The 22,741-nt window shown below is 45.6% G+C and overlaps 1 protein-coding gene across 1 annotated transcript in view; it reads left to right on the top strand.

The window, feature by feature from the left end:
* LOC144690014 (adenylate cyclase type 8-like) overlaps positions 1-22,741 on the top strand; it is a 181,805-nt gene that overhangs the window by 63,001 nt on the left and 96,063 nt on the right. Inside the window, exons 5-7 of the mRNA XM_078557546.1 lie at positions 4,507-4,634; positions 18,366-18,524; positions 19,709-20,045. Of these exons, the coding sequence (XP_078413672.1) occupies positions 4,507-4,634; positions 18,366-18,524; positions 19,709-20,045 (624 nt within the window). The remainder of the gene's footprint in view (positions 1-4,506; positions 4,635-18,365; positions 18,525-19,708; positions 20,046-22,741) is intronic.

The following is a 22,741-nucleotide window of genomic DNA, read 5'->3' as shown; positions in this document are numbered from 1 at the left end:
AGAAGAGGCTGGACACAGCAGAGGGAACTGCAGAGGAAGCAGGTTTCCCCAAAGAACAGAAGGAAGTCCTCAAGAAGACCTCCTGGTCAAAGGGAACAAACAGGAATCGGGAAAAGGTCTTGTTAAGTGAAGTTAAGAGGAGGAGCAGAGAAAGGCTCCAAGTTTAAAGGGAGAAGCTGCAGAATGCAGCTTTAAAGCAATATAGGCTCACAAGAAGCCAGAAGATCCAAGAGGATGGCTAGAGGTCTGTAACTCTTTACTATGGGCATGTGAAGCAGTGGCTTTCTGTTGACATGGCTGAGGCAGTGAGAGAGAATGCATGGAAGAAAGCTTGAATGCATGTGGCGATCCAGGGGAGAGGAACATAGAAACATAGAAACTAGGAGCAGGAATAGGCCATTCGGCCCTTCGAGCCTGCTCCATTCATTCAGTATCATCATGGCTGATCCTCTATCTCAACGCCATATTCCCGCTTTCTCTCCATATCCCTTGATGCCCCTAATATCCAAAAAATTATCAATTTCTTTCTTGAATATACTCAGTGACCCGGCCTCCACAGCCTTCTCTGTGGTAGAGAATTCCACAGGTTGACCACCCTCTAAGTGAAGACATTTTCCCTCATCTCAGTCCTAAATGGCCTGCCCCACATCCTGAGACTGTGGCCCCTGGTTCTAGACTCCCCAACCAGGGGAAACATCCTCCCTGCATCTAGTCTGTCTAGCCCTGTTAGAATTTTATATGTTTCAATCAGATCCCCTCTCATTCTTCTAAACTCTAGTGAATACAGGGCCAGTCAAACCAATCTGTCCTCATACAACACTCCTGCCATCCCTGGTATCAGCCTAGTGAACCTTCACTGCACTTCCTCCATGACAAGTATATCCTTTCTTAGGTAGGGAGACCAAAACTGCACGCAATACTCCAGGTGTGGTCTCATCAAGGCCCTGTATAACTGCAGTAAGGCATCCCTACTCCTGAACTCAAATCCTCTTGCAATGAAGGCCAACATACCATTTGCCTTCCTAATTGCTGGCTGCACCTGCCTGTTTACTTTCATTGACTGGTGTACAAGGACACTCAGATCCCTTTGTACATCCACATTCCTAATATATCACCACTTAAATCATACTCTGCCTGTCTGTTTTTCAAACCGAAGCATATAACTTCACATTTATCCACGTTATACTGCATCTGCCATGTGTTTGCCCACACACGCAACTTGTCTAAATCACCCTGAAGCCTTCTTGCACCCTCCTCGTGTTATGAACATTGGAAGGAGAGTTTGAAACCCTGGAGGTGGACCCTTGCAGAAGACGTCTGAGAGAAAGCATCGTTTGGGAAAAAATTCTAAAGCAGGTTCTTCGAGAGTGGAAATCCTGATGCAAAAGATGGAGTTCAGTGAGACCAGTTAGTTCATGGTGAGACAAGCGCCTGGGGGGAATTGATAAAAGATCCATAGCATCAGTTTGAGGTGGCATCTGTCCCTTGGTTTCAAAGTGTGGTGTGCCTGACCACAGGTCACCTATTGGTTTACATGGACTGTGTACTTATTGGGAGCATTAGAGTATAAGATATAATTTGTAACTTGTGTTATCCTTACTAATCTGTATATATCTGTAAAGGAATACTTGTGAGTGAAGGCATATTGGAATATAATTTATTTTTTTCTGTTTAATAAATGTTTTATTCCTTTGTTAAAAGTTCATCAGCTGACTCCTGTGACTCTGTTCAGTAGCCACTCTCCACGTTTCTAAACAAAAACTAAAAGTTAGGATCTATCAAGCCGGGTTCGACCCTGGGATATGGCTTGTTCAGTAGTATCATCAGCTGGGATCATAATATGTTTATAGAAGACTTTTAGATTCCCGTTTATGTTGGCTGCCAATCTCTTCTTATATATCCTCACCACTACCTTTTCAAGGCACTTAAGGATGGGCAATGAATACTGGGCTTGCCATCATAAGCAAGGGGAGGCAGTGGCACAGTGGTATTGTCCCTGGACTAGTATGAGAGGTCCAGGGTAATGCTCTGGGGACCTGGGTTCAAATCCCACCACAACAGATGGTGGAATTTGAATTCAATAAAAATTTGGAATTATAAATCTGGAATTAATAATGATGATCATGAAACCATTGAGGTTAAAAACCCATCTGGTTCACTAATGCCCTTTAGGGAAGGAAATCTGCTGTCCTTACCTGGTCTGGCCTACATGTGACTCCAGACCCACAGCAATGTGGCTGACTCTTGAATGCTCTCTGAACAAGGGCAATTAGGGATGGGCAATAAATGCTGGCCCAGCCAGTGATGCCCACATCCCATGAATGAATAAAATAAAACAAATTAAAAATTAATCCTAAGGCCCTTGCCTGTTTCAGAATTGAGAGCTTTTCTCCTGTTTTGCAGAGGTTCCTGGATATGTTTCTTAAGTGCAAAGAAGGTAATAGACCAGTTGAACTTTCTTTTTGCATAACCCCCCAGTAGACATAGGGGGGATGGAGTTACATCTCTTAATGGAAGTGGAAATCAGGACATGAAGCACTGAACTTAGTTTTTTTGCTGGAGAGCCAATTTTCCTCAGCTTTTCTGACCCCCATGCCAATTTGTGTGTGGCCTTTTCACTGGCTGGGAAGACCTTTGGTGCAAAACATGCACGTACCTCTTTTGATGTCAGAGCCACCATGGAAGGACCATAGCAAGTTTGAATTTCCTTCTCCCTGCCATTTTTGTGTGCTGGTGCGGGTTTTGGAAGCCCCAGAAAAATCACACCATGGTGAGTTTGTTACCAATGGGGGGAGTCTGCTGAGGAGTCTGGAACATTCTGACAGCTAACCACTGAATGTTTTGACAACTTCAACTGTCACTATTAGACGCTTTATTATAATGTAAATGTATCTTTAATGCAGGGATTGATCATGGGGCTCTGTTCTGAAAACGTAAGTTGACCATTACATTGACCACCATTGCGTAAGCATTGACATGCGTTACAGTACTTTTCCAAATGAAGAAAGTGCCATAATGCATTCAAAACTTAGAAAAGTGCTCGGGAATGTTTGCCCTGCAATTTAAATGTCCAGATATTTTTTTACTTTGAAAAATACAACCCTGCTGGTGAAAATTGAAAAAATAGCACCTAGTCCACTCCAATGATTGATGGGAAATCTGGTTTGAAATTGAAATGAAACACCATCTGGTCTTTCAGTTTCATTGTTTAGAGTGTAATAGTTTTTTTAAAGCTGTGGCTATTTTGAATGCTTGGCTGAGTTCTAAAAACCATAGGATACTCAGCTCAGTTTACACAGCTACCCAGAGGAGTAATTGACAGTTTTAAAAGGTTGTAATAACATACTCTGCCTTTGTGTGGTTCCTGAATACATGGTTATTTGTTTACATGACTGAATGGTCACTTAAGGGATTAAGCGTTTTTCTCTATGGGCCTATATTTTTGTAGTATTAATGACAGAGTTTTGAATGGCAGTTTTTTTAGACTGTCACAGATTTAATTTTTTCATCTGCTCCCATTGTTATTGCATGGCTTTTGAGGACTGTACAGAATGGATACTAGGTGAGTGGCTATGGGGAATGCATGGGTGATATGACTGGGACATGGGATATATGAGGGATCATGGATGGCATGGGAGGAATGGAGGGGGCATGGGATGTATGGGGGTCATGGAGGAAGCAAGAGGAGTAGATGGGAGAGGAGAGGGATGAGCTTTCGGGGCCAGCAGGATGATATTAGGAGCTGGGCTGTTGTTTCTGAGACCCCAGGCAGGCCTTCTACCCGCCCTGCCTTCTCTCACACACTCCTCTTGCACTGCATTGCGACTCGCAAACTGCACATTGGACTTTGCCCTTGTATAAGAAAACAAAAATCCTGGGCAAAAATCAGACATGAGTCAGGCATACGTTAGCAAACCCACAAAAGCACACAACTTACATTTCATGAGCCCGAGCCTAAAATCCAGACCAGGGTATTAACAACAACTTATATTTATATAGCACCTTTAACATAGTGAAACACCCCAAGGCACTTCACAGGAGTATTATAAAACAAAGTATGACAATGACCCTCATAAGGAGATATTAGGTCAGATGACCAAAGCTTGGTCAAAGAGGTAGGTTTTAAGGAGCTTTTTAAAGGAGGAATATGAAATAGAGAGGCAGAGAGGAGTTCCTGAGCTTGGGGCGGAGACAACTGAAGCCACGGCCTGCAGTAGTAGAGCAAATATAATTGGGAATGCCCAGGAGGCCAGACTTAGAGGAACACTGCAGAGGAAAATCCACTCAGCTAGAGAGCACATGAATATCTCCGCATTTTCTCTAACAGACTAGGATCAGATAGTTTCTGGGTTGAAGGACTCCTGTTTCTAGTGTCTAGTAACTCCTTGATTATTTGCATCAATAAAGGAAAAAGCTCTTCAGCTCTTCAGAAGAAGAAGAAGAAGAAGATGATACAAAGTCATCAAAAAAGAGATTGATTTAAACATTCTGCCTTCTGCTCAACAGGAATTCAACTGTCTGCGAATCAAGATTCTGGGCGACTGCTACTATGCCGTTTCAGGGCTGCCTGAACCACGTCATGATCATGCCCACTGCTGTGTCCAACTGGGCCTAGGGATGATGCGAGCAATTCGGTAAGAAAACAGATTAACACCCACTGCAGGACTACTTCATTCAAGGATTTGCACCGATCTCTGACTTGGTGAAATCACCAGAAACTTTATAGCTTAAAACAAAAATCAAAAATTTCTTTTGTATCTGTGCCTTTTTTAAGTTTAAAGAAGACATTCTGTTACACTACAGAAGTTATAAATTGGGAGTAAAAGGACAGGAAAGGAAAAGATTTGCATTTCTATAGTGTCTTCCACTACCTCCGGAGGTCCCAAAGTGTTTCACAACCAGTGAAGTACATTTGAAGTTTAGTCACTGTTGTAATGTAGGAAATGAAGCAGTCAATTTGCACACAGCAAGCTCCCACAAACAGCAAAGAAATAAGTGACCAGATAGCCTGTTTATATATGTTGGCTGAGGAATAAATATTGGTCACGACACCAGGGAGAACACCCTCTGCTCTTCTTCAAATAGTGATGGGATATTTATGCCCACCTGAGAGAACAGGCATATTGTTTGATAGATGGCGCCTCGATAGGCTGGTTTTATGTTTCTCAGTGAGATGAGGGAAGCGGAATGGAAACGAGTGGTCTGCTTGCTGCCCTCCCCATCATCTTGGCTCACCCAATTAAGTGTTAGATGGCCATTGGGAAGGAGGCCAATTAGAGGTGCAAAGGGGAACTCCACGCCTAATCGAACTGTAGGCCGGGACAAGAGGGGACCAATCAGACTGTAGGCCGGGACGAGAGGGGACCAATCAGACTGTAGGCCGGGATGAGACGGGACCAATCAGACTGTAGGCCAGGATGCGAGGTGACCAATCAGACTGTAGGACAGGATGAGCGAGGGCCAATCAGACTGTAGGCCAGGACGAGAGGGGACCAATCAGACTGGAGGCCGGGATGAGAGGGGACCAATCAGACTGTAGGCCGGGATGAGGGGGGACCAATCAGACTGTAGGACAGGACGAGCGAGGACCTATCAGACTGTAAGCCAGGACGAGAAGGGACCAATCAGACTGTAGGCCAGGACAAGAGGGGACCAATCAGACTGTAGGCCAGGACGAGAGGGGACCAATCAGACTGTAGGGCAGGACGAGAGGAGACCAATCAGACTGTAGGGCAGGACGAGAGGAGACCAATCAGACTGTAGGCCAGGACGAGAGGGGACCAATCAGACTGTAGGCCAGGACGAGAGGGGACCAATCAGACTGTAGGTCAGGACGAGAGGGGACCAATCAGACTGTAGGCCAGGACGAGAGGGGACCAATCAGACTGTAGGCCAGGACGAGAGGGGATCTCCGCAACCAATCTGACTGTAGATCGGGACAAGAGGGGAACTCTATGCCCAACTGGACTGTAGGCTGGGATGAGGGGGAACTCAGCGACCAATCAGATTGCAGGCCAGGACACCATGCAGCAGAGTGGAGAGGGGACCAATCAGACTGGGGAAGAGGTCCCGCCTCCAAGAGCTGCTGGCCAGTCAAATGGCAGCAGGCAAGTAGGTGCCAGGAAGGGCATCACAGAATTGTTATGGTGCAGCAGGCCATTCGGTCCATCTTGTCTGCACTGGCTCTCTGAGCATTTTAACCCAGTGCCATTGCCCTGCATTTTCCCCGTAACCCTGCACATTGTTTCTATTTATATAATCATCCAATGCCCTCTTGAATTCCTCAATTGAACTTGCCTCCACCACACTTCCAGGCAGCGCATCCCAGACCCGAACCACTCTCTGTGTGAAAAAGCTTTTTCTCACCTCATATTTGTTTCTTTTGCAAAACACTTTAAAACTGTGCCCCCTGGGTCTCGATCTGTTTACGAATGGGACAGGTTTTGCCCCCACCCCCCCTTCCCTATGCCCCCACCCCCAGCCACCATCCCTCCAACCCTCCACAGCACCCCCCACCCCCACATCCCCTTCCCCGCCCCCCTCCCCCATCCCCACCCCCCTTCCCCACCCCCCAACCTTCTCCACACCCTCAACCCCATTGCTCCCTCACCTTTCTCACCCCCACCACCCCTTACCTTGCCACCCCTCCCACCCCCTCACCTCCCCCACCTCCAACTCCTGCCTCCTCACCTTTCCCATCCCCCTCACCTTTCCCATCCCCCCGTCCCCTCACCTTTCCCACCCCTCACCCTTCCCATCCCTCTACTCTGTCCAGACCCCTCATAATTTTGAAAACTTCTACCAAGTCTCCTCTCAGCCTTCTCCTCTCCAAGGAAAACAGTCCCAACTTCTCCAATCTTTCCTCATAACTGAAGTGTCTCATCCCTGGAACCATTCTCGTAAACCTCTTCTGCACTCTCTCCAGTGAGTTCACATCCTTCCTGTAGTGTGGGACGCAGACCTGTGTACAACCCTCCAGCTGAGGTCTAACCAGTGTCTTATATAAGCTCATCATAACCTCCCTGCTCTTGAACTCTATGCCCCTATTAATGAAGTCTAGAACACTGTATACTTTAGAAACAGCTGTCTCTACCTGTCCTGCCACCTTTAATAACTTATGTATATATACACCCAGGTCTCTCTGCTCCTGCACACCTTTTAGAATGGTGTCCTTTATTTTATACTGTTTCTCCATGTTCTTTGTACCAAAGTGTATCACCTCACACTTCTCCGCATTGAACCTCATCTGCCCCCTACCTGCCCACTCCACCAATGTGTCAATGTCCTTTTGAAGTTCTGCACTGTCCTCACAGTTTGCAATTCTCCCAAGTTTTGTGTCATCCGCGAACTTTGAAATTATCCCCTGGCGTGTGGCACTGGGAGTAATCCGGAGATTACTGCTTTAGAGGTCCTGCTTGCTCATTTTCTACCTTTTAAAAAAATTAATTCATAGGATGTGGGCTTTGCTGGCTGGCCCAGCTCCCTAAATTCCGATTGCAGGACCACATCCCCCTTCCTACCTATGTATTTAGTACCAATGTGGACCACGACCTCTGGCTGTTCACCCTCCCCAACAAGAATGACCTGCAGCTGTTCTGTGACATCCTTGATCCTAGCACCAGGGAGGCAACAAACCATCCTGGAGTCACGTTGACGGCTGCAGAAATGCCTGTCTGCTCCCCTAACTAAAGAATCCCCTATCAGCACTGCCCTTCTGCTCTTCTTCCTCCCCTCCTGTACAGCTGGGCCACCCATGGTGCCACGGGTTTCACTCTTGCTGCACTCTTCCAAGGACCCATCGCCCTCACCGATATCCAGAATGGAAAACTGGTTGGTGAGCGGGACCCCTGGGGACTCCTGCACTACCTTCCTGTTTCTCTTGGACTGCCTCGCGGTCACCCATTCCCTATCTGCCTACTTGCCCCTAAGGTGGTGTGACCACCTCTCTGAACGTGCTATCCATGTAGTTCTCTGCCTCATGGATGCAGCTCAGTGTCTCCAGCCGCTGCTCAATCTCTGAAACACGGAGCTTAAGCTTGTGCAGCCGGTGACACTTCCTGCACGTGGGCTGGTCTGGGTCACGAGAAGGGTCCACAACTCCCCACATGCCACAGGGCAGGTATTCTGCTTGGCTGAGCTCTCCTCCCAGGCCTTAACCTTAAATCTTTAAATCACTTTTTTGCTTAAACTTTAGTTACTTTTACTTACTTTAACCTTAATCTTGTATTATTAACTGTGAACTGGAGATTAGTAGAAAATAGAAATTCTTTGCCCTTATTCACAAATCAGCTCCCTCTCCTGTGCCTATAAATTCTTACCTTCCGTGTGCTTGTTTAGAAGTTTATCTTTCTATATTCGCGCTGTTTTCAATTCCCAGCTGTCTCTCCACTCGGCTGTTTTATCTCCCGAACTCCTGCTGTTTTATCCAAGTAGAAAATTATTGCAGTTGGCCCTACTTAATAAACCTTACCAAAAAGTACAGTTCCTACTTTGTTTTAAACCTTAGGAATAGAATAAACCGTAAACACTTACCAGATACTCACCAAACAGTTAGCTGCTTCTCCAACCAGTCAGATTATTTCTTTCCTGTGATTTCACAGTGTGTTTTTCTCACTCTCCTTTCGAAGTCAGCGCGGCCGCAGCTCCCCGGGCTGTATTTATTCTCTCCTCGCTCCGTGTAAGTCCTGTAGGTCCACCTCTCTGACCGCTCTTCCCAAGGTGAGTGATCGTCATTGGGCATAAATGTCATTCCCCAATTTTATGCCCCCGCCTGTCTGCCAACCCGCCCCCTGGACAGAACATAAAGTTTAGCCCAACGTGTTCATTTAGTAGCACAGCCATGTTCTCTGTCTCTTCAAGACGTTCTCCTTTTTGGTCCCTGATTGGTCTGTTTATCTGTCCTTTTACTATTTGTATGTAAATAAAAAAACTTTTGAGGTTCCTTTTAAGTACTCACTGTTCTATATTACTCTGTCTGGCTCTCTTAATTCCTTTCTTAGTTCTAAGTATTTTCTGTATTTAGCTTGGTTTTCTACTGTTTTATGATAAACCTTTTTCTTTTCATTTTAATTTACATCTTTAGTCATCCAGGGAGGTCTAGCTTTCCCTCTTTAGGCATGTGTGAACTCTATACCCAAACTATCTCTGTTTGAAGACCTGCTATTGCTCATTTATTGTTTTAGAATTATAGAATGGCTATAGCACAAGAGGCCATTTGGTCCATCATGCCTGTGCATTCTCTCTCAAGCAATTCACCCAGTACCACTCCGCTGCCTTTTCCCTGTAGCCCTGCAAATCTTTCCTTTTCAGATAATGATTCAAATCCTTTCTGAATGAATCTACCTCCACCATACTCTCAGGCAATGCAGATTCTAACCATTCAATGCATAAAAAAAGGTTTTTCTCATATTTGCTTACCAATTTTTGATTCAAATCCACCTGGACCTTTTCACCTCTGTAAAAAAGAAAGCTGTCTTAAAATTGAATATTTTCACATTTGATCTCTCCTTGTCCTTTTCCATAACGATTCTAAACTTAATGAAGGTTCGCAATTGCCCCTTGAGGAGGGATTGAGGAAACTAGGCCTGTACTCCTTAGGGTTTAGGAGATTTCTAAAAGAATTGTTTCATGGGATGTGGGCGTGTCTGGAAAAACCAGCATTTGTTGCCCATCCCTAATTGCCCTTGAACTGAGTGGCTTGCTCAGCCATTTCAGAGTCAACCACATTGCTGTGGGTTTGGAGCTACATATAGGCCAGACCAGGTAAGGATGGCAGATTTCCTCCCCTAAAGGACATTAATTAGACTAGCTTTTTATTCCAGATTTTAAAAACTAAATTCAAATTCCACCAGCTGCTATCATGGGATTTGAACCCATATCTCAAGAGCAGTAGCCTAGACTTCTAGGTTACTAGGCCAAAGACATGACCATTACACCACCATCTTCCCAGGAGATCATATTGCAGCACATAGAATATCTAATGGGTGTTGACAGGGTAGCTGCTGGGAGGATGTTTCCCTGGCACACAGGATCACAGTCTCAGGATAAGGGTTGGCTATTTTGGACTGAGAGGAGAAATTTCTTCACTTGTGAATCTTTAGAATTCTGTACCCCAGGGGATTGTGAATGCTCAGTTGTTGAGTATATTCAACAATGCACTCAGTTTCAAAGCTGTCTAGAAGATTTGGGCCAATGTGTTATTGCAATATAAGTAACATTTGCAGGTTAGTATTTATTGTCCATCTCTAGCTACCCTGAGGACATTTGACATCAACCATATAGCGTGGGTCTGGAGTCACATGTAGGCCAGACCAAATAGGGACAGGGGTTTGTCCTCCCTGAAGGACAGTAGTAACCAGTGGGTTTTATTACAGTTAGGTAGACCATTTGATCTAGACTTCGACCTGACCTTCAGTGGTGGATCATGAGTGAAACTGTTTTCAGCAATGCTCTCTGCCACTATTCACCTCCTGATTCCTCCTCCCATTACCAGTGGTGGCAGTGGGTTTATGTTTTCCCACAAAACAAATGTAAATAAGAGAATTATGCTCTTTTAATTTGCATCATATTGCATCCAGGATTCCAAGGATATCCATTAGACCAAGACACCTGGTATCGGATGGTCAGTAGAGACTGGGGAAATTATTTGCAGAGTGCTACATAAATGCTGACAGAGAGTGGGCTTGGACCCAGGCAGGTAGGGTTAGGTAATAAAGACTAACCTGCTAGTGTTACTCACTGGAGAGTTTTTGGTTTTGCAGGGTCTGCCCCCACAATGAGGTAGGTCACAGCAAACCATTGTGGTGGGAGGATTGACTGGCTTAGGGGTTTCATATTGTCTCCTCAGATTTATCCCTCAGTAGGAGAGTGATTTTGAGAGGTGGGGTAGGGAGAAGGGGGTAGGGAGTCTAGAATAAAATAAATTGACGGGTATAGATGACAGAGAACTGGAATTAAAAATGCTTGGAATTTTTAAAATTTTATTAATTCATAGGATGTGGGCTTCGCTGGCTGGGCCAGCATTTACTTACCATCCCTAATTGCCCCCTTGAGAAGGTGGTGGTGAGCTGCCTTCTTGAACCGCTGCTGTCCATGTGGTGTAGGTACACCCACAGTGCTGTTAGGAGGGAGTTCCAGGATTTTGACCCAGCGACAGTGAAGGAACAGCTGATATATTTCCAAGTCAGGATGGTGAGTGACTTGGAGGGGAACTTCTAGGCGGTGGTGTTCCCATCTACCTGCTCCCCTTGTCCTTCTAGACAGTAGTGGTTGTGGGTTTGGAAGGTGCTGTCTGAGGAGCCCTGATGAGTTTCTGCAGTGCATCTTGTAGATGGTATGCACTGCTGCTACTGTGTGTTGGTGGTGGAGGGAGTGAATGTTTGTGGATGTGATGCCAATCAAGCGGGCTGCTTTGTCCTGGATGGTGTCAAGCCTCTTGAGTGTTGTGGGAGTTGCACTCATCCAGGCCATTGCAGAGTATTCCATCACACTCCTGACTTGTGCCTTGTAGATGGTGGACAGGCTTTGAGGAGTCAGGAGGTGAGCCACATGATTCACAGCCCCCAATCTGCTCTTGTAGCCACAGTATTTATATGGCTAATCCAGTTCAGTTTCTGGTCAATGGTGACTCCAGGATGATGATAGTGTGAGATTCCAGTGATGGTAATGACATCGAACATCAAGGGTCGATGATTGGATTCTCTCTTGTTTGAGATGATGTTATGACCAAAGCAGTTGGTAAAGCGGAGTTATTTAAAATTCCCAGAGGGAAACTTTAAACGACTGTCATAACCTATAATTTTAAGTGTTATGTTTGAGATGTGACTCTAAATTCAGGAATCAGACCATCAGTTCTTGAGGTTTTACATTAAACTAATTGAAACTTTATTAATGTACAAATTAAAAATATATATACACATGGCTACAAATTACCACTATCATAACTTTTAACAAATTCCCAAATGAATCTCCATTAAGACAACATCAACCCATAGACTTAACCAAACACCAGGCAAAGCATTTGCACCTTATGAATTCAAAATGAGGTTCCTTTCCCTGTGGATCCAGTTGGACCAGTTGCCTTTTGATCTCACATTGCCTCTGCCCTGCACACCCAAAAACTACTGAAGTTATACCTACCACCACTGATTGAATTCAAATTCTCATTGTCTCACCAGTCTCTTTGAACTTTACCCTTTAACAATGAAACCCCATTCATTGTACCAATTGTATTAATAATATAAACATAGTGTCATAATTCAGGATTTCCTGGTCGGCGAGCGGGCTCCGACCCCCCCGCTCGCTGACACGTAAAATGACGCGGGATGACGTTGGGCGGAACTCCCGATGTCACCCCACCTCATTTCAATTTCCAGGTCGGTGGGGGTCAGCCGAAGCAGCTGTGCTCCCGCTGACCTGTCAATGGTCTATTGAGGCCATTGACAAACTCATTGATGTAATCAGTGGACCTGCCCGTCCAACCTGAAGGTTAGTGGACAGGCCGGGAGCCCTGGCGGGCATTAGAAAAAGCATCAAACCTCATCTGGGAAGGATGCAGTTTCATGTAGGTTTTTAAAAATTTAATAAAAGTTTAACTAAAAGTGATGGACATGTCCCAACTCATGTGACAGTGTCACATGAGGGGACATGTCAGGGAATTTTTTTTTTCTCTGTTTTTAACATTTTTTATTGTGGAGCTGATCTCCCTGAGGCAGCACTTAGCCTCAGGGAGATGAGTGCGCTCTTCACACGCCATGCGCGACAGAGCGCACTCTCGGGTTTAGGGAATCCCCCTCTGCCCGCACAGGGAGAGTACATGGCGCTTCCTTGCGGACGTCACGCTGAGCGGGCCTTAATTAGCTTAAAATGGTGGCGCGCCCCCAGTTGGGGGCACCAATTGGAGGCACGCCTCCACGTACCCACTCCTGAACTCCCTCCCTGCCCCCCGACGGGGGGGAAATTCTGCCCATAGAGCCATAGAGGTCTACAGCACAGAACAAGGCCTTTCGGCCCATTGAGTCTGTGCAGGCCAAACAAGTACCTAACTATTCTAATCCCATTTTCCAGCACTAGGCCCATAGCCTTGTATGCCATGGCATCGCAAGTGCACATTCAAATATTTCTTAAATGTTATGAGGGTTTCTGCCTCTACCCCACTTTCAGGCAGTGAGTTCCAGATTCCCACCACCCTCTAGGTGAAAAAATTCTTCCTCACATCCCCTCTAAACCTCCTGCCCCTTACCTTAAATCTATGCTCCCTGGTTATTGATCCCTCCACCAAGGGGAAAAGTTCCTTCCTGTCTACCCTATCTATGCCCCTCATAATTTTATACACCTCAATCATGTCCCCCCTCAACCTTCTCTGCTCCAGGGAAAATATCCCCAGTCTATCCAATGTCTCCTCATAACTAAAACTCTCCAGCCCAGGGAACATCCTGGTAAATCTCCTCTGCACTCTCTCTAGTGCAATCACATCCTTCCTATAATGCAGATTCCAGAACTGCACACAATACTCTAACTGTGGCCTAACCAGCATTTTATACAGTTCCAACATAACCTCCCTGCTCTTATATTCTATGCCTTGGCTAATAAAGGCAAGTATCCCATATGCCTTCTTAAACACCTTATCTACCTGTCCCGCTACCTTAAGGGACCGGTGGACATGTGCATCAAGGTCCCTCTGATCCTCGGTACTTCCCAGGGTCCTACCATTCATCGTGTATTCCCGTGCCTTGTATGTCCTGCCCAAGTGCATCACCTCACACTTATCTGGATTAAATTCCATTTGACACTGATCAGCCCATCTAACACTGATCAGCCCATCTGACCAGTCCGTCTATATCCTCCTGTAATCTAATGCTATCCTCCTCACTATTTACCACCCCACCAATTTTTTTGTCATCCGCGAACTTACTGATCAACCCTCCTACATTCAAGTCTAAATCATTTATATGTACCATAAACAGGAAGGGACCCAACACCGATCCCTGTGGAACCCCATTGGACACAGGCATCTAGTCACAAAAACACCCCTCGACCATCACCCTCTGCTTCCTGCCACTCAGCCAATTCCGGATCCAATTTGCCAAATTGACTTGGATTCCATGGACTCTTACCTTCGTTATCAGTCTCCCATGCGGGACCTTATCAAAAGCCTTGCTGAAGTCCAAGTAGACAACGTCAAATGCATTGTCCTCATCTACACATCTGGTCACCGCTTTGAAAAATTCAATCAAATTGGTCAGGTGTGACCTCCCCTTAACAAAACCATGCTGACTGTCCTTGATTAATCCCTGCCTCTCCAAGTGTAGATTAATTCTGTCCCTCAGAATTGCTTCCAATAGTTTCCCCACCACTGAGGTTAGACTGACTGGTCTGTAGTTCCCTGATTTATTGCTTCCTCCCTTTTTGAATAACAGTACCACATTGGCTGTCCTCCAGTCCTCTGGCACCTCTCCTATGGCCAGAGAGGTATTGAAAATTATTGCCAGCGCCCCTGCCATCTCCTCCCTTGCCTCACTCAACAGCCTGGGATACATTTCATCCGGGCCTGGAGATTTATCTACTTTTAAGCCTGCCAGACCACTTAGAACCTCCTCCCTTTTTATGCTAATTTCTTTAATTATATCACAGTCCTTCTGCCTGATTTCCATACCCACGTTGTCCCTCTCACTTGTGAACACCAACACAAAGTATTCATTTAGAACCCTACCTACCGGCTCCACACACAAATTACCACTATGGTCCTTAATGGGCCCTACTCTTTCCCTAGTTATCCTCTTATTCTTAATGCACTTGTAAAATAACTTTGGATTTTCCTTTATTTTACCTGCCAATGTTTCTTCTTGCCCCCTCTTTGCTCTCCTAATTTCCTTTTTAATTTCTCCCCTACACATTCTATACTCCTCTAGGGCTTCAGCTGTTTTGAGCCCTCGGTATCTGCCATAAACCTCCCTTGTTCTCTTTATCCAATCCTGTATATCCCTCAACATCCAGGGTTCCCTGGATTTGTTGGTCCCACCCTTTGTCTTTACTGGGATATGTTGGCCCTGTTACTCTCCCTATTTCCTTCTTGAATGAGTCCCACTGCTCTGACGCAGATTTACCTAAAAGTAGCTGCTCCCAGTCCACACTGGCCAAATCATATCTGATCTTATTAAAAATCGGCCTTCCCCTAATTTAGAACTCTGATTTCTGGCCCATCCTTGTCCTTTTCCATTACAACCTTGAATCTAACAGAGTTATGATCACTATCTGCAAAATGCTCCCCCACTGATACCTCTACCACTTGCCCGGCTTCATTCCTTAAAATTAAGTCCAGGGCCGCCCCCTCTCTTGTAGGACCTTCTACGTACTGGCTTAAAAAGCTCTCCTGGATGCATTTGAAGAATTGGTCCCTCTAAACCTACCACACTATGACTAACCCAGTTAATACTGGGGAAGTTGAAATCCCCCACTATTACTAGCCTATTATTTTTACACTTCTCTGAAATTTGCCTACATATCTGCTCTTCTATTTCTCTCTGTTTGGTGGCCTTTAGTACACTCCCAGCAATGAGATTGCTCCTTTTTTGTTTTTCAGTTCTACCCATATGGCTTCATTTGAGGAGCCTTCTAAGATGTCATCCCTCCTTACTGTTGTAATTGATTCCTTGATAAATATTGCGATACCCTCTCCTCTTTTACCTCTTTCCCTGTCTCGCCTGAAGACCCTGTATCCTGGAATATTGAGCTGCCAATCCTGCCCCTCTCTCAACCCTGTCTTTGTTACAGCAATGACATCAACTCCCATATGTTAATTTGTGCCCTCAACTCATCTGCCTTATTTGTCAGACTCCTTGCATTAAAATAAATACCATCCAACCTTGCCAAACTCCCTTGTGCCTTAACTGACCTATCATTTCTATTCCTTCCAGACTTACTTGCTCTCACTTCTAATTTTGGCTGTGAACCTCCTCTCAGGATCCCATCCCCCTGCCAAGTTAGTTTAAACCCTCCCCAACAGCACTAGCAAACCTCCCCGCAAGGATGTTGGTCCCATTTCGGTTCAGGTGCAACCCGTCTGCCTTGTACAGCTCCCACCACCCCCAGAAACAGTCCCAATGTCCCAGAAATCTAAAGCCCTCCCTCCTGCACCATCTCTCCAGCCATGCATTCATCTGACCTAACCTCCTATTTCTATACTCACCAGAAGTAATCCAGAGATTACTACCTTTGAGGTCCTGTTTTTAAATCTGTTTCCTAGCTCCCTAAGTTCTGCTTGCAGGACCTCATCCCTCTTTCTACCTATCTCATTGGTACCAATATGTACCACCGTCTCTGTCTGTTTGCCCTCCCCCTGCAGCCATTCAGTGACATCCTTGACCTTGGCACCAGGGAGGCAACATACCATCCTGGAGTCACATCTATAGCCACAGAAACACCTGTCTGTTCCCCTTACTATCGAGCCTCCTACCTCTATTGCTCTTCCCCTCTGTTTTCTCCCCCACTGTGCAGCTGAGCCACTCCCAGTGCCATGAGTGTGGCTGCACTCCCCAGAGGAACCGTCACTCTCACTGTTTTCCAACACAGAAAAACGGTTCTCGAGCGAGATGCACCCTGGAGATTTCCTGACTACCCGCCTGACACCTTTCTTCTGACTGATGGTCACCCATTCCCTCTCTGTCTGCACTTCCGTAAGCTGTGGGGTGACCATGTCTAAAAACGTGTTATCCACGAAACTCTCAGCCTCGCGGATACACCTCAGTGCCTCCAGCTGCCACTCAAACTCTGAAACTCGGAGCTCAAATAGCTGCAGCTGGTGGCACTTCCTGCACACGTGGTCGGTCAGAGCGCAAGGAGCGTCTAGGACTTCTCACATGTTGCAGGCGGTACATAACACGTGACTGAGCTGCCCTGCCATGCCTCTAGATGAAAAAAAACCCGTACTTTAAGTTAAATACAGGAAAAAAGTGTTAAATTATTTCTGTTCTTTAAATAAAAACTAGAACTCTTACCTTTCCTTAGCTTAATCTATTTTAAACTGGAGAAAAAAAACTGGAGAAAAACACTTACCCACTACTCGCCAATCAGCTCTTACCTTTGTGATGACATCACTTTTTGAATCTTCCCCACCCTTGGGCTGGTTCTGATCTCTCCACCGCTCCCTTGCACTGTCTTGTGATGCCGCTCTTGTTATTTTCAAGAAGAACTGACTGCAGGACACTCTTCCCAGACTACTTCACTGTGATGCTGACTGCAGGACACTCTTCCCAGACTACTTCACTGTGATGCTGACTGCAGGACACTCTTCCCAGGAGGTTTAGGGGGGATGTGAGGAAAACATTTTTACCCAGAGGGTGGTGACGGTCTGGAATGCACTGCCTGGGAGGGTGGTGGAGGTGGGTTGCCTCACATCCTTTAAAAAGTACCTGGATGAGCACTTGGCACGTCATAACATTCAAGGCTATGGGCCAATTGCTGGTAAATGGGATTAGGTAGGTAGGTCAGGCGTTTCTCACGTGTCGGTGCAGACTCGATGGGCCAAAGGGCCTCTTCTGCACTGTGTGATTCTGTGATTCTGTGATTCTGTGATTCTGTGATTCTGTGATATTGTTTGGTATCTGCTAGATAGGTGTCAGTTTTCACCCCACTTCTTGAATGCTCTATTCAAAAAATGCAAATGCACACTATCTCGCTTACATATCAAAACTAGTGCATATCAAAGCACCCAGACTAGCTGTCTTTAATCCAATTAAGACACACCTGCAGATTAAACCTCTATTTTAAAAGAAAAATATTTCCCAAAATATTATATACATTAATAGCTTCATGACAGATGGTCATTGCCTGACACTTGTGTGACGCTAATGTTATTTGCCACTTGTCAGCCCAAACCTGGATAATGTTCAGGTCTTGCTGCATTTGGACATGGACTGCATCAGAATCTGAGGAGTATTAATTTTAATTTTATTTGTTCATGGGATGCGGGTGTCACTGGCTGGGCCAGCATTTATTGCCCATCCCGAATTGCCCTTGAAAAGGTGGTGGTGAGCTGCCTTCTTGAACCGCTGTAGTCCCTGTGGTGCAGGCACACCCACAGTGCTTTACACCTGAATAGGTGCTGGGAAGGGAAGGTCATTGACATTGAGTTCAGGTAGGTGTTAGGCTGCTTTATTTAAATGACTATTTTAATTCCTGGGTCTTAGATTGAATTACCCCTCGCCCCCAGTTGTAAAAGGAGAACCATCTCCAACACTGGGGCATCTCTTCGGCCTTCTTTATACAGTCAACATCCACTCAACTCTCACTATGGTACCAGCTGATCTCTAGCCTCAGGTTCTCCATTAAAAGAAATGAATGAAATAACAATTCATTCTGTCATTTAGGAAGATCCGGTTGAGCTTTCAATCGGACATCGATATGCGGATAGGGATCCATTCTGGCTTTGTCCTGTGTGGAGTACTGGGACTGCGGAAGTGGCAGTTTGATGTGTGGTCATTGGACGTGAACATTGCCGACATGTTAGAAACTACTGGTGAACCTGGGTAAGAGTATACCAGAGATGGTGAGATCGAGAAAGAGTTAAAGAGAGCAAACCAAGACATAACGAGTGTGACTGCGGTGCAGAGTGTGTGATCGAGGAACAGAGTAAGAGTCAAAAAGAAAGAAATATTTGCATTATATCAGCCTTTTAATGACTCAAGGACATCCCAAAGTGCTTTGCCACCAGTGAAGTACTTTTGAAGGGCAGTCACTGTAGGACAAGCGGTATCTAATTTGTTTGCAGCCAAGCTCCCACAAGCAGCAATGTGATTAAAAACCCAGTGATCTGTTTCAAGAACTCCATTGCTCCTCTTCAAATAGTGCCCTGGGGACTTTTACATTTCTCTGAGAGGCCAGACCACCAGACTAGGCCTCACTTTAAAGTCTCATCCGAAAAAATAGCATCAGCAGCAATGGAGCACTCCCTCAGAATGTACTGGGGGGCAGTTTAAACTTTTTCCCAGATCGAAGAAACAGGAAATATGAATGCAGGTCTAAACGTTTTTTCCAATTGGGTTTATGGCTGAATGAAGTACTCCTTCCCCTAGTTCTTGTGTTTAAGTCCTTGGAGTGGAACTTGAACCCCCAAACCTCTGAGTGGGGCGGTGTGGTGGGGGGGGTGGGGGGGTGAGAGTGCTACCCACTAAGCCATGACTGAATCTTAAAACAAATGAGGGAGGGAAGGAGAGAGTGACAGGGGGAGGGGAAGGGGGGAGTGTGAAAGACAGCCTGACTGAGAAAAAGAAGGCAGCCAAGGGACAGAGTGAAAAGTGCAGGAGGCAGAGGGTAAAGAGTGCAACCCAGCTTCATGTGAGCGCGGGAGAGGTGTAGAGAGAGACTGAGACAGAGACTTGGAACATCAAGCAACTACAGGCTGAGAAGGACAAAGAGAGAAAAAAAGAGATCAGGAGTGATAAGACCAATCAAGGTGGAATACAAGGGATAGCGAGCGACTGAAAAACAATTACCAATTATCAGATAGAGACAGTGAAAAGGAGGTGGAGAGGGAAAGATACTGAAAGAGGCAGGGAAGCAATGAGGCAGACAAGAAGTCGCAAAGAGAGAGAGAGGCAGTTGTGATAAATTTGTAAAATAAGATTGTTTAAAAATTGCCAAGATGAACAAGAAAAATGAAAGTATTATTGAAATGTAGGCTGGATAATTAATATTACCGGTTGTCCCTCAGGCGAATCCACATCTCGGAAGCCACATTGAAATGCTTGGGCAATGAATATGAAACTGAAGAGGCTTATGGCCAGGACCGCAGTGACTTTCTGAAGATGTATAGGATTAAAACTTTCTTCATCAAGCAGCAGGATGAGTTCCGTGGTTTGCTCCCTCGACTACGAGTTAGCATTGCAAGATCAGATGGTGGAACTCCAAGATCACTCTTTGAGCGTAGGAAAACAGAGACCGTATTCAGTAGCAGTTTTCACATTGATGCCAGTCTGATCCAGACCACGGACTCTGAGGCTCCATGGAGGCTCGACCATCCCTTCAACAGAATAATTGGCTTGAATAGAGTGAGTAAAAATTGATAGGAATTTTCTCTCCCTCCAGCTGCCTTTTGGCAGCTGCACGGTACCGTGTACTAGGACACGTGTCACTACAATTCCCTTTTAGTGCTTGGCATGGGATTGAAGAAGGTTAATTGGATTATACCTTTAAAATAAACAGTGTAGATTGGACAAGACAAACATAGTAAACTAGGAGCAGGAGTAGGCCATTCAGTCCCTCGAGCCTACTCCACCATTCAGTTAGATCATGGCCGATCATCTATCTCAACACCACTTTCCCACACTATCTCCACATCACTTGATGTCATTACTCTCCAGAAATCGATCAATTTCTCCCTTGAACAAGCTCAGTGATTGAGCTTCCGCAGTCCTCTGGGGTAGAGAATTCCAAAGATTCACCACCCTCTGAGTGAGGAAATTCCTCCTCATCTCAGTCCCAAATGGCCTGCCCCTTATTCTGAGATTGTGTCCCCTGGTTCTAGACACCCCAGCCCGGGGAAATATCCTATGCATATCAGCCCTGTTGAGCACTGTAAGAATTTTGTAAGTTTCAATGAGATCATCTCTCATTCTGCAAAACTCTAGAGAATACAAGCCCAGTTTCCTCAATCTCTCCTTAAAAGACAATCCCGCCTTCCCAGGGATTGATCTGGTGAACCTCCATTGCACTCCATCTATGGCAAGTATATCCCTCCTTTGGTAAGGGGACCAAAACTGTACACAATACTCCAGGTGCAGTCTCACCAAGGCTCTATACAATTGCAGCAAGACACCTTTACTCCTTTACTCAAATCCCCTTACGATGAAGACCAATATACCATCTGCCTTCCTAGTTGCTTACTGCACCTGCATGTTAGCTTTTAGTAACTTGAACAAGGACACCCAGGTCCCTTTGGATCCCAACACTTCCCAACCACTCACCATTTAAGAAATACTCTGCCTTCCTGTTTTTTTCTACCAAAGTGAGTAAACTCACAATGTTTCTCATCATATTCCATCTGACATGTTTTGGATAGTCAGCGGGAAATTGAGGAGCAAATATGTGCACAATTTGCAGAGGTGTGTAAAAACAATAACAATAGGGTAATTATATTAGGTGATTTCAACTTTCCCAACATTAATTGGGATAGACATAGTGTTAAGGGCTTGGATGGAGCGGACTTCTTGAAATGTGTACAGGAGAACTTTTTAGGTCAATATGTAGAGGGTCCAACAAGGGACGGTGCAGTGCTGGGGAATTCTGGGGAATGAAGCCGGACAGGTGGCTGAGGTGGTGGTGGGGGAGCATTTTAGCGATAGCGACCACAACATGGTACAGTTTAAGTTTGTTATGGACAAAGAAATCGACAAGTTGCAGTGGATTTTAGTAAAATAAGGCAGGATCTGGCCAAGGTAGACTGGGAACAGTTACTTGTGGGGAAATCTACAGAGGAACAGTGGGGGGTGTTCAAAAAGGAAATGGGGAGGGTACAGGCACAACATGTTCCCTCTAGGGTGATAGGAAGGAGTAACAAGCCCAGAGAACCATGGATGACCAGAGATATTCAGGTTATGATGAGAAGGAAAAGAGAGGCTTTTAGCAGGTACAAGGGAAGCAAATCAGCGGAGGCATTAGTGGAGTACAGACAGTGCAGGGTGGAGCTTAAGAAAGCAATTAGGAGAGCAAAGAGGGGATATGAGAAAGCTGTGGCTGGTAAAAGTAGGGAAAATCCCAAGATATTCTATCAGTATATCAATAGGAAGAGGATAACCAGGGAAAGAGTAAGGCCCATAAGGGACCAAGAGGGCAATCTATGGGTGGAGCCAGAGGACATCGCTAAAGTGTTGAATGAATACTTCACGTCCGTCTTCACCCAAGAGAATGAGGATGAAGGTATCGAACTCGGGGAGAGAGACTGCGAGGTTCTTAAGCAAATTGATATAGGGAGTGACAAGGTATTGGAGGTGTTGGCAGGCTTAAAAGTGGACAATTCTCCAGGTCCAGATGCTTTGTGTCCCAGACTGCTGAGGGAGGCAAGGGAGGAGATCACAGGGGCTCTGACCCAAATTTTTAATTCCTCTCTGGCCACAGGGGAGGTGCCAGAGGACTGGAGAACAGCTAATGTGGTTCCGCTACTTAAGAAGGGTTGTAGAGATAAGCCAGGGAACTACAGGCCAGTGAGTCTCACGTCAGTGGTAGGAAAACTATTGGAGAAATTTCCGAAGGAGAGTATTTATCTCCACTTGGAGAGGCCAGGTTTGATCAGGGATATTCAGCATGGCTTTGTCAGAGGGAGGTCATGCCTAACAAATTTGATTGAATTTTTTGAGGAGGTGACCAGGTGTGTAGATGAGGATAGTGCAGTTGATGTAGTTTATATGGATTTCAGCAAAGCCTTTGACAAGGTCCCACCTGGGAGACTTATGAAGAAGGCAAAGGCACATGGGATACAGGGTAATTTGATAAGGTGGATTCAAAATTGGCTTAGTTGTAGGAGGCAGACGTTGATGATAGAAGGATGCTTTAGTGACTGGAAGCCAGTGTCCAGTAGCGTACCACAGGGATCTGTGCTGGGTACCCTATTATTTGTCATTTATATAAATGACATAGATGACTATGTGGGGGGTAGGATTAGTAAGTTTGCGGATGGCACAAAGATTGGCTGGGTGGTTAACAGTGAGTGTCTTGGGCTACAGGAAGATATAGATGGGATGGTCAAATG

This window comes from Cetorhinus maximus, chromosome 14, assembly GCF_964194155.1.
Source record: "Cetorhinus maximus chromosome 14, sCetMax3.hap1.1, whole genome shotgun sequence".
In the NCBI taxonomy this organism is placed as follows: domain Eukaryota; kingdom Metazoa; phylum Chordata; class Chondrichthyes; order Lamniformes; family Cetorhinidae; genus Cetorhinus; species Cetorhinus maximus.
Note: the sequence above shows the minus strand (reverse complement) of the source record. Positions and strands in the feature narration are given on the sequence as shown.